Source organism: Pongo abelii, chromosome 11, assembly GCF_028885655.2.
Source record: "Pongo abelii isolate AG06213 chromosome 11, NHGRI_mPonAbe1-v2.0_pri, whole genome shotgun sequence".
In the NCBI taxonomy this organism is placed as follows: domain Eukaryota; kingdom Metazoa; phylum Chordata; class Mammalia; order Primates; family Hominidae; genus Pongo; species Pongo abelii.
In genome coordinates, this window is record NC_071996.2 from 110,016,491 (window position 1) to 110,028,676 (window position 12,186).

The 12,186-nt window shown below is 39.4% G+C and overlaps 1 protein-coding gene across 1 annotated transcript in view; it reads right to left on the minus strand.

The window, feature by feature from the left end:
- DYTN (dystrotelin) overlaps positions 1–12,186 on the minus strand; it is a 71,164-nt gene that overhangs the window by 41,762 nt on the left and 17,216 nt on the right. The window contains exons 7-10 of the mRNA XM_024243398.2: positions 7,686–7,757; positions 7,268–7,431; positions 2,268–2,379; positions 675–823 (exon numbers count right to left, since the gene is read on the minus strand). Coding sequence (XP_024099166.2) covers positions 675–823; positions 2,268–2,379; positions 7,268–7,431; positions 7,686–7,757 — 497 coding nt within the window. The remainder of the gene's footprint in view (positions 1–674; positions 824–2,267; positions 2,380–7,267; positions 7,432–7,685; positions 7,758–12,186) is intronic.

The following is a 12,186-nucleotide window of genomic DNA, read 5'->3' on the forward strand; positions in this document are numbered from 1 at the left end:
GTATGCAATTTTTTATTCAATGATTTTCATTGAATGAGTTTTCCCTTAATAAAAATATAAAAATATTTAGATAAATGCATGCATAGAGATGTTGACTCTAGAATTTTGGGGGGCAACATTTGGAAATAGCCAAAAGTTCAATAATGTATTGCTTGTGAATTGTGGCATTTTCTTATAAGGAAGAGAGTAAGGCCATTAAAAGATGTTTTGGGAACTAAGAATGAAAAATTGTATCTATAGCATAATCCCTGTTTTGGTTAATCTCTGTTTCACACTAAAATGTGAATAGCACTCATCTGTGAGTGGTGGTATGCTGAGTGTCTTTCTTTTCCTTTTTTTTTAAATAAAGTATTAATTCTGAATTAGGCTTCCAAAAGCAAACCAGCAAAAACTAGGAATATAACAAAGTTATTCAAATATTCTAATATTAAAAATCTTCTTTGTCTTTCTGATGGTTTCAGTTGTAGAAATAACTCTAAACATCTGGATGGGTCACCAAAAGGTGTTGTGGCCTCTTAGTTCTACTTTGAAATTAAAGGCCCTTTTTAGAGGAAAAAAATATCTGAAGTCCATCCCTCACCCCTCCTCCTGCCTTGTCTAGGATCTTCAGCATTAGAAAGATTGGGCCCTTGGCGGCTGCTCTGTGGGATCAGCTGATCCTCGCAGCCACTCACCTGGCCTGCGCATGGTGAGGCACACCCTTTGGATTCACCTGGTCCAGCAGCTGCTGCCTTCTCGCTGCTTCTTTCTTCCTACAGCGCCCCTGAAGAAGGTTGTTTCTGAGGGTCCTGAAGAGAAGTTTTGTATTCTGCATTGCTGACATCTGCTGAAAGGGCCAACATTTTTAAAAAGCGTCAGATCAGTCTACATGTGGTCTTCTTTCCTTACTTGGATGGACTGGCCACCATGAAAGTTTTTGGAATTATTTCTCTTAAGTCCTCAGAAAAATAATCTTACCTCCTTCTTGTCCCGAATTTCTTCACATTCTCATAGAAATAGCATAAGTCTCCAAATTAAACACCCCAAACCCCCTCAATAAGTCCTCTTCCTTAGAGTAACCCCGTCATTTGGCATTCTACACCTAGAGGAGGGCATCAAAGAGGACTAAGTCTGTGGTTGCTCACATTTAGTGTTGTGGATGCCTTTGAGAATTGGATGATAACTCACGGATTTATTTCCAGCGAAATACTCACACATTCCATTCTGTATACAATTTCAGTGGACTCACAGGCCACCCAAAATCCATTTATTCACCCCAAGTTAAGAACCTCTACCAAAAGGAAGCAAAGAAGGAATGAAATGTCTCATTTCAAGGGTTTCAGCACTTGAAATTTAAAGCGTAATAACAAAGTGGCCACATGGTGTCACTCTAACATAAACAAATCCAAAACTTAGAACTAGGAAGGTAAATCCTAGGCCTGTGAACCTGAGGACCTGGGTAAGGCAATGCCCACTGGAAATTATTTGGCAAGATTCAGGCACTTGACCTTTGCAGGCCATTCATGTAAAGGAGAGAAGGAGGGAAAACTATCCTTGGCAAAATTAATTAATCAACATCCTTCGCTATTGTGGTATTTGAGGAGGTTGCCATCTGTGTGAAGAAACTTAGTCACTGGAATTTAGTAATGAAAAGAAAATGTTCTTTCTGGGAAAAAATAGAATGCTTTTTGCTAAAATGTACTATGGTATTTCTCTTCTTACAAAGAACTGAATTAATTTGCTAGGTATTTATAATTTTTTAAAAAATTTGAAAGGCAGCTGTGAAGTTTTAGTTGTATACTTTTTCAGTCAACATTGAGATAATAATCTTTCTTTTTTCCTAAAGAAGAAATATTTGAAATTTAGGGTTCAGGAAAAGACATGTTAAAAAAGAAAAATTCTCCAAAAATATGTTAGTAACTAGAAGTCTTGCTGCATCATTTTTGCCATATCAGAGCCCTTCTCTTTTCCATCTGTACCTATTTCCAGCGCTGCTCCCTGTAACTCTTCACTGACATTTTCTATTCCAGAGTATCTGATCAATTACTTCAGACTGAACTCTGGCCTTTTCTTGTGCCCAGAAACTTTCACTGAGACGTATAATGTGAAGAAAGCATACTTATATTGGGAGATATTCAAGGTGGAGTTTGCCACTTGCTTAGTCTTAAATATTGCAATGTATGACAGGAGTAGAATCTGTGGTTTCACTGGAGGGAAAGTTTTTTTCATGGCTATAGCTTATACTGAATTGATTAATGAATAGTTTGGTATGTGACATTAAATGTTACCTGAACACAGTGCTCAATGACAGGATGAGACTTCTGATGGGACTTGCTGTGAAGACCAGATAAGAAACACATCTGGCAGATGTCAAAGTTGAGACACTTCAGACAGCGGTATCTGCCAATTAAAATAGAAGCACAGCTTACATCACTAGTAGATGAGAGAAAAAAAAAAAAAAAAGAATATCCAGGTGGAGAATGAGCAACCCAAAATATACAGAAGATGTCTGAGCTGCCAAATCAGTGTAAAGTTTCTCCCAAACTATAGGATTATTAAATGACTCTAATGCATTTATTTACTCAAATACATCTTCATATGATAGTATTTTCAAATGGCATTATATTAATGCCATATACGCTAGTGTATAGAAGTCTGATTTATTTCCCAAAATACGAAGTGCCTTCTATATGCAGGGTGCTGTGTGCTATAACCTTTAGGATAAACCCTTAAATCTGCAGCAGCATTTTGTGCAGCTGCACAATGCGCTCGAATACTTTGAATTTAATAGCTAATTTAAAAAATAGATTTCAATAAAATCAAATTTTGGCTTGTCTTAAACTTTTGCAGGATATGATAATATTGGGCCTGTATTCCTGCATGGTGTTGGGGAAAATTAAGCCATAGATAACAAATTTAAAAATAAGCACTCGTCATTTTATAGAAGTCTGTATGTAGGAAAGATATAAAGTAGAGGAGGGGAATTCCTCACCACAGCCAAGTTTCTTGACCCATCAACATTGGAGATTTTTTTCTTTATGAGAAATGACAGCCTTAAATCCATTTGTGGTCAGAAGGAGAGGAGAGAGTCTTGAGACACTCTGGTTAGGAGGGGTGTCCCATAATACTCAGGAAACTATTGTGATGTTAGTGGGGAGCTAGTAAGACCTAGCAATCATCAGTTAGTAACTTTTAAGGATATTTGAGTGGGACCGTGTTGTTTGTCTATAAAATAACAGGGAGCTATACATTTTTTCCCCTGATATGTAAATTCTCTTCTCTAACTGCAGTGTATGTGGTATAAAACTCTGTCCTCATATGGTGACAGTTGGTGAGAACCAGGCAGCAGCTACTCCTTTTAGACTGGACATAGAGTTCTGAGCTAGCTATAGTCCCTACCTGTCCTATTTCCTTCATGTATACCACTTGCCTTGCCTTTTAAGCATTTGGGTTTTCAACCCCTCTCTTAAAGGTTACAAAAAAGAAATATGATAAGATTCCAGTGCTCTTCAATTTCATATCTTGCGGCAAAACTTTGACACGGAAGGTTGAAGTAATAACTTCCAGAATTAGGTGATGTGTGATTAAGTGCCAAGTGAAAGGCATGGAGAAGAGGGGTATAGCAGGGAGGCAGAGGGAGAGCCCTATGGGCTGGTGTGGTCTGGGAAGTGAGGCTTATGCTATACATGGAAGGCTGGGCTGGAGATTAAAGCAAAGGAAATCCCAAGTAGAAAGAAGAGGAGGAATAAGGTAATGAAGATTGGGATGAGTAAGAAGGGTTTAGAGGACATTAAATCTATCAGACCTGCTAACTGCCCTGAATAACAGCAGGAAAAAACCTTGGAAAGCTTCTGAGGCCAGATGGCAGAAGGTCTGATGGTCTGATCAAAGTCGTTTAGAGGCAGAGCAAGAGAATGTAAATACCTTGAGATCGCCCCTCAGCTACCCTTGTTTACTGCTGTACTTCCCGTGGCAGGATATTAATAAATAATGTGGGATGACATAATAGCAGCTAGCATTTTTGTGCATGTTCTATGTGCAGGCAGTGTACATGTGTTGACCCAGTTAATCCCCATGGAAATTCTTTCAGGTATTCTTACAATTACCCTCATTTTGCAGATGAGGAAACTGAATTAAAGAGAGTTTAAGTAACTTGCACAAAGTTACACAACTACTTAGAAAGTAGTAGAAGATTTTGAGACCCAGGTTACTATCTGAATTGATAGCCTGCCATTTTAACCACTAGAATAGACCACACTATTCTAGAATAGACCACCACTCCTCAAGGCAGGAGGCTTGAGTTTGAATTCACATACCACCATATATAGTACTACTTATAGTAGTACTAATAGTTGAATTGGAAACTTAAGCTCACTTAAGTTTAGGAGAATGCCTGGTACATGGTAGGTTTTTCAATGAACATTAGTTGAATGAAGTTGGATAAATGACTTAGTTTCTTCAACTAAGGAAAAATGGAGCTAGTAAACCCTATCCTCCTGGCCTTGCAAAATTTTTAGAAAACTTTAAAAGTTGTTCAACATACATAAATGGGAAGACATTCACTTTTTCAATAAAGTGTACAACATAATAAACTATTTTTATAAGGATTTTTTTATAAGGATTTTTTTAAGGATTTTTATAAGGATTATTTTTATAAGGATTATTTGATGAGCCATCCACGCTGGCTGCTTTATCAAGCATTAACTAGATGGCCGTGATTAACTTATCTAGGATAATATGCTGCTCTATCCTTAAATTTGTTCCTCTGTGTTCTGAAACTACCTACAGGTATATGAGAATGGTTATTGTGTGGGTAATGAGATTGGCCTGTTTTTGATGTTTTTACCAATATAGAACCCAGGTTTTCTCCCAATTTCATTTCAACCTTCCATGGCTATCACAGAGCAAAAATGCTGACATGTCCTTCTAGAATTTTTGTCTTGGATTAAGGCCACTCTATGGTCTTTGCACCTTCTCTTTCTTTAGAAGACCAAATCTTTGTCCTCTTCCTGCTACCTGCAGATCTGCAAATACATGTCCTCTAACATGGCTTAATCAAAGCTACTGGTTGAGTTTTTTGAGATCCCAAAACACAGTTTAAAGTTAGGATTACAATATATCCAGGCAATTTTTAACAGAATCTGAAGTTTAGAGCTAAAGAAGTCTCAGGCATCATTTGATCTACCCTGCTGAATTTTACTAAAAACAAAACAAAACAAAAAACAAAAACCCCAAACTGAGGTCCAGAGAAGTTAAACACCTTGCCCAGGTCTCCTAGCTCTTTGTATATGGGACACCTGTTTATTGCCTTGGATGTATAAGAGGAAAGATGGTTTACATGGAGGCATTTTAAAGAAATTCTGTTTTCATTCTCAACAGATATTTGAAGTATAGCATTTCTCGGCATCTGCCTTTGCCATTTTTAGGGGCGACTTAAGTAAGTCACTCAAACTCTTTGAGACTCAATTTTTGTCATCTGTAGAATAGAAATAGTATCTGCTTTATGTTATATATAATAATTTTGAAAAAATATTTCAATGTAAAAGTTGTGTTTTATGTAATTGCAAAGTTAATCCTGTACTCGACCTAGGGCAGGACTTGCAGTAACTCCTTAACTGATACTTGCTTATTGGTTAAATGATTATAATGTACTCATAACATGGTAAATCATATTCAGATTTCCCCATTGTCCAATACAAATAATTTATTTTTCATTGTAGTATGAAGATTTCCTTGTTCCTGCTTGCTTGGTTTCCAACAGTCCCGTTCATTTATATGTTTTATTGTTTAAAGTTCAGTTCCTTGCAGAATTTTCATGAATGAAGTTTCACTGTGTCCTGCAAATTCTCTGCAAACCCAATTCATTTTCTCGGCAAAATTAAAACAGGATCTCCAGTTTTTTGGTGTACCACGCAGACCTATTTTACCTCCATGGGGAGCATATTTCAGTTCTGGGTTAGCTAGGGTCAGGAAGCATGGGAAGGGAAGGGGAACAAAGTAAGCAGGAGCTGAGGCCTGAGGCCTCTTGTCCCCTTCTCCTTCCGGGAACCCTCAGTTTTGCCTTGTATTTAGCTACCTGATGTCCCAGAGTTTTAGTCTTCCCACATCTCCAGCCCCTGTTCACTTATCGTGAATAATGGCATCTTCCATGCCTGGCCTACACCTGGTGGTTTCTTTCTCTTCTCCCAAGCTTTAATGATAACTCCAATTTTACTTTCCTATGGTTTTATTTATGGGAGACCTATAACACTCTTTCTCTAGGATGGGATTTTGACTGTTAGCCTCAAAGCTATGGAAATATTTGAATCTCCCACCTCCAAATCTAGCTCTCAAATCTGCTTTTTGCTCCAGGTGGACAGAAGATCAGGCCCGAGTTGCTCTCACGAATGCTGATGATCTCTGTGAGTCTGATGCTCATTTGCAGTTGTCTGCACAGGGAGGCAGCAGAGCATCATGGCTGCAAAGCAGGGACTCTGGATTTAGGCTGTCAGCCTCTGCGGCTTGCTAATCATGTAGGTTATTTAACTTCTCTGCAAATAGGGGATAAGAATACAACCCTTTGTATAGGCTTACAACACATGTTAAATGAAATGACCCATGTGAACTGCTCAGCTTGGCATTTGTCTAACACTTAACAAAAGTAGTGTTGTTAGGATGATGATGATGATGGATGGCTCCAAAATTTAAAAGGTTTCTTTGGAACAAAAGACAGGCCAGGTGCAGTGGCTCACACTTGTAACCCAATGCTTTGGGAGGCTGAGGCAGGAGGATCACTTAAGATCAGGAGATGGAGACCAGTGTGGGCAATACAATAAGTTCCCATCTCTACAAAAAATAGAAAATTAGCTGGGCATGGTGGCATGTGCCTGTACTCCCAGCTACCCAGGAGGCTGAGCTGCAAGGATGACTTGAGCTTAGGGGTTTGAAGCTGCAGTGAGCTATCATAGTGCTAGTGCACTCCAGCCTGGGTGACAGAGACCCTGTCTCTAAAAACAAACAAAAAAACAAAAAAAAAACAAAGACAAAATGTATTCCCCTTAGAGGAAGAAAAATGTCTATTAGTCACATTATGCGTCAGTGGAAGAATTTAATATTTCATCCATTATAGAAGATAAAAGACAATTTATTATCAACCAGGATGCCTCTTGCCAGGAAATCACTGAGCCAAAAAAGTCAACTGAATTTCAGATGTGTAAGGAGGACCCCAAAAAGAATCTGAAGGGATGCAGCTCCAACTGTAGAACCATATGGAGAATGATAATCCAAGAAATGCTGCTGATGACTGTACCTGAGTCCCGTGATTGGGAAAGTCCTGCAGACGGTGCACCGAGCAGGGTGAGTGACCCTTTCAGCAGCTGATAACCGGCGGCAGGTCGGGAGCCACAGGAGGATGGCAGGCTCAGATTGGACCCAAGACAGGAATTTCTCTTCTTTGATTGCTGGGCTCAACACCTGAAAAACAATGGCACCCTAAGATGTGTTTTTAGGCATGACTTGATGTTTTCATTTTCTTTTCTGACTCTAATTCTGTCAGCTCTGCTGAAGAAGTTTATCATAGGAAAAGCTGGAGGTGAGACTACCTCCTAAATTCAGTTATCTGAGATGCTGTGTGGAGTAATAATAGGTCTATAACGTAAATCAGTCAGCAAACTATCCCAATACACCGTGTCTGTCCCCAACTCCAGGGACATTTGCAAGGCACTCACCCCTTGGAAACAGCTGCGGGTGGCACTTTCCACAGGGCACAGAGCACGACTCTCTCCCACGACAGTTGGGATCTGCAAGAGACAACCTCATCTTAGCTGTTAGAAAGTGGAGAAATATATCGTCTCTGGGAGCAGCAGGGCTGAAAGTTGGTGCCCACAGCCGTGTAGTCACAGGTATTTGGTATCTGAGACCAGGTGAACTGTCTCGATCCAAGAGAACAAAGCAATGTGTGGGTTTTGTGCAATGTTTGCGTTAAGACAATGAGTAAGCAAGTGGGAAGGAGAGGAGGGAGGAGGGGAAGGGAAGGAAGTCTGCCAGTGGGGTGATAAACTGCTTCCTTCTGTTTTATTTTCTTGTGATTCCAAATTATTTTAACCTTTCTTTGCCTTTGTTCACCCACGAAATGAAGATCACAATAACACTGTCTTAAAATTTAGAGTTTTAAAATATGTATACTTTTTTTTTACTTTAAGTTCTGGGACACATGTGCAGAACGTGCAGGTTTGTTACATAGGTATACATGTGCCATGGTGGTTTGCTGCACTTATCAACCTGTCATCTAGGTTTTAAGCCCTGCATGCATTAGGTATTTGTCCTAATGCTCTCCCTTCCCTTTACCCCACCCCCTGACAGGCCCCCGTGTATGATGTTCCCCTCCCTGTGTCCACGTGTTCTCATTGTTCAACTACCACTTATGAGTGAGAACATGCAGTGTTTGGTTTTCTGTTCCTGTGTTAGTTTGATGAGAATGATGGTTTCCAGCTTCATCCATGTCCCTGCAAAGGACATGAACTCATGTTTTTTATGGCTGCATAGTACTCCATGGTGTTTATGTGCCACATTTTCTTTATCCAGTCTATCACTGATGGGGATTTGGGTTGGTTCCAAGTCTTTGCTATTGTATATATACATATTTTTAAGACTAGTCAAGTGCAGTAGTGAGAAGCCGGAAAGAGTAGATCAAGAAGTTCAATCTGTAACTGACTGTAAACAATCTACTGAGATAACTCACTACCTTTGGACAAGCCTAGAGTGGCTTTGAGAAAAACGTTTCCAAACACTTTCATATCATATCATTTTAAGAAATGCCAATTTCTGAGGTAGGGTGGTAATTACTACCCTTGTTTAAAGCAAGGGATGAAAGGAAAGGAAATCAGTTTGTCAAAGAGACATCTGCACTCCCATGTTCACTGTAGCACTCTTCATAATAGCCAAGTTTCTGGAACGATCTAACTGTTCATTGACAGATGAATGGAATAAAAAATGTGGTATGTAACATACAACGGAATAGTACTCAGCCTTAGGAAAGAAGGGAATCCTGTCATTTGTGGCAACATGAACCTAGAGGACAACATGCTAAATGAAAGAAGCCAAGCACAGAAAGACAAATACTGCATAATCACACTTACATGTGGAATCTAAAAACATTGAATTCATAGAAACAGAAGAATAGTGGATGCCAGGGGCTGAGGACAGGGATAAATGAGACGATGTTGATTAAAAGGTAGAAACTTTCAGTTATAAGATGACTAAATTCTAGGGATCTAATTGCAGCATGGATACTAGTGATAGTGCTGTATTGTTTCCTTGCAAATTGATACAAGAGCAGGTTTGAAGTGTCTTCAAACCCCCCACCCCCACGAGATGGTAATGATGATGGTGACAGATGGGTTAATTAATTTGATTGTGATAATCATTATGCAGTGTATATCTATCTCAAAACATCATGTTGTATGTACACTTTGAATATATAGTTTCTGATTATCAATTAAATAGTTTTCAAAAAATAAAGTGAAGAGTAACTGAGATTTGATATTTTGCTCAAGGTCAAAAAAGCAAGTTAGCAGCAGAATTGGGGTCTCACTCCAGGACTCTTACTCTTTCTTGAGGAGTTTCCATGAAGCTTTGTCACAGCCCGACCTTACATATATTTCAATGGCTCAATCTGTGCCACCACACTCAGTGGTTTCCAACTTTCAGCCACAGTCACCATAAGGCGTTCAATTAAGGCACTAAGAACCTTTTGTGACTGCCAAGATGGCCAGGGACTCGGCTCTGACATCATCTATATGCACAGATACATGTACCTGTCACCTCCATTTATTCCCATTTGGTCACGGGTCCTAATTTCACATCTGATGTCTTCTACAGCACAGGCTGTCAGCAGGCATTGCCTGCAAGCTCAGAAGTAATCTCAGAGACCCTCCTGCTGAGTCCATCAACTCGAATAAATGTTCTTCTAATCAGGAAAGTGGCACTCAGAACCTCTTTGCTGACAATTAGCCAGGCAGAAGTCAACAAACATTTGTGTAATAGTGACAAGATGGCTTGTACTTTAAATTGATAATAATCCTGTCGCCAGTCGAATGTAAGTAACTACTCCCTATGTTATTTAGCCTTTGTCTGAAAGCGTAACTCATTACCCATCGTTTGGCTTGTGAGTGCTGATGAACGAACTGAGCCACTTATTTAGACTGTGTTGTTGATTCAACATTCACCCTCCTCTGATGTCCTTGAGCCCTGGGAAAGGAGTTTTACTTCATTTGTAAAATAAGGTGGGTGGGTAACATAGGATGACTCTCACCAGCTCTGTGATTCTAACATTAGTACAAAGAAAATTCACTTCTGTAGTGGGTTTTCAACCTACATTTTTGCTTATAAGGATGTGCATAAAGATTCTGTGGATGAATGGCCCACGTGACTAATTTCTTGCAGGTGTTTTAGGAAGAATTAAACATGGCTAGATGGTACACCGGCACAGGCAGACACCACTTGAAATGATAATTATGATGCTTAGGGGAGGATTTGAATCATGTGGTAGGGCCTGGAATTTTCTCTGAGAATTCATTTCTGAGTCTGTAATAGCAGTCAATGGGATGATAATTTCTGTGCAAATCTCCGGCTTCCTAAGACCTTCTCAGGGGCATACTAATGCCTGGGGTGCAGGTAGGGGCGGAGTGCTGAGGGAGCTTCTAGTTCAGCTGCTCATTGACCTCAATTGAGCCTGAAACAAGGGCAGATTTTTAGAGCCTGTTGGACCAAGTAGTCAGGAGAGCACAAAGAATTCTCTAGAAGGAAAATGTCCCTCAGCCCATCCCCTTTCATCACATCCGCTACTAAGCACTCTAGTCTCAGCAGTCTGATTGCACAAATGGGCGGACAGATTGTCCAGCCCTCCCAGGCCCCCACCTGCTTGAGTCTTGTGATATGGGATGGGTGGAAGTGAGCCTGCAACTTATGATGGCTCCCTGAGAAATGCCTTAGAATCAGCAGAACATTTGGTGGTGGGATCTATGTGGCTGCTGCAACTACCAGGGCAGCTCAGAAGTATCTATGCCTGATATTCTACCTTGTAAATGAAAAAAAAAAATCATTGCTCCATTTAAGAAATAAATAAATGATGTTTGGAATTTAAGTTAAATATTAATTATTGTCATCATCATAAACACAAAATATTAATATTAAAACCAAATCAAAGCAAAGATAATTTTGAATAGGTTTTTCCAATCTATACTCCCTGTCCTAGAGATTTTTATTATCTTCCTCCTTATCCTGCCCCTGCTCCCATCATGCATGACTATCCTCAGTTCAGAATCCTTGGTCCAGACCCAAGAGAAAAATGACAGAAAGTTCCTAAGTCATTACAGTCAAAAATATCTAGCATGGGGATTTTGAAGGAGCTGGAAGAATGGAGACATCCTTCAAAACAAGGGTAAGGGTACAACAGGACAAAAGCACCTACACGCAAGACAATCCAGAGCCTGTTTAATCCTTTTGCAGAAGTTCTTGCTCAGTCACATCAATTTACATAATTTTAACATTTAAAAAACATCTTTAAGGAGGTTAAATTCCCTTGCCTAGTAAGAATAAAAACCAAATCAAATGTACACATTCTTAAAGAACAGGAAATGATGGAAATAATTTTGAGTACTCGACATGGCACTCCATCTATGCATTCTTTAAGCATTTTTTTGATGTCTTTTAGTATCAGGCACTGTTCAAGTCACTGGAGATATAAAAATGAAATAGTCCAGTAGGGAAGCATCTACCATGATTTGACAAGTGCTGCAACAAAGTTATGCATAGGAAGTCAAAGAAGCTTTGAGCAAGGAGGTGACAAATAATTGAGAGATATTGAAAGAGGAGTAGTTTCTTAAGTGAAAGGATAGGCAATGGCCTTGTGGGTAGATAGAAATGCAGAAGTCAGGCATGGAGAACCTGGTGCATGTCAGGCACAAATTTTAATATGTAGGAGTGAAAAAGGTATAGGGGTGTAAGGAAAAATTAAATACTTTGGAATAAGCAAAAGAGACTATTGGATATGTTTTCAGTGGTGATTATCTGTACCTATAGAGAGATACATCATTGTCTTTGCTAAGCTATTTTACAACTCTATAGAGAGTAACGTTAACTTGTAGCAAACTTACGGCAATGCAAATAATTCTTATCTATAGACCACATTAGCTTTAGCCTCATGAGTATGAGTATAATTCATAACCT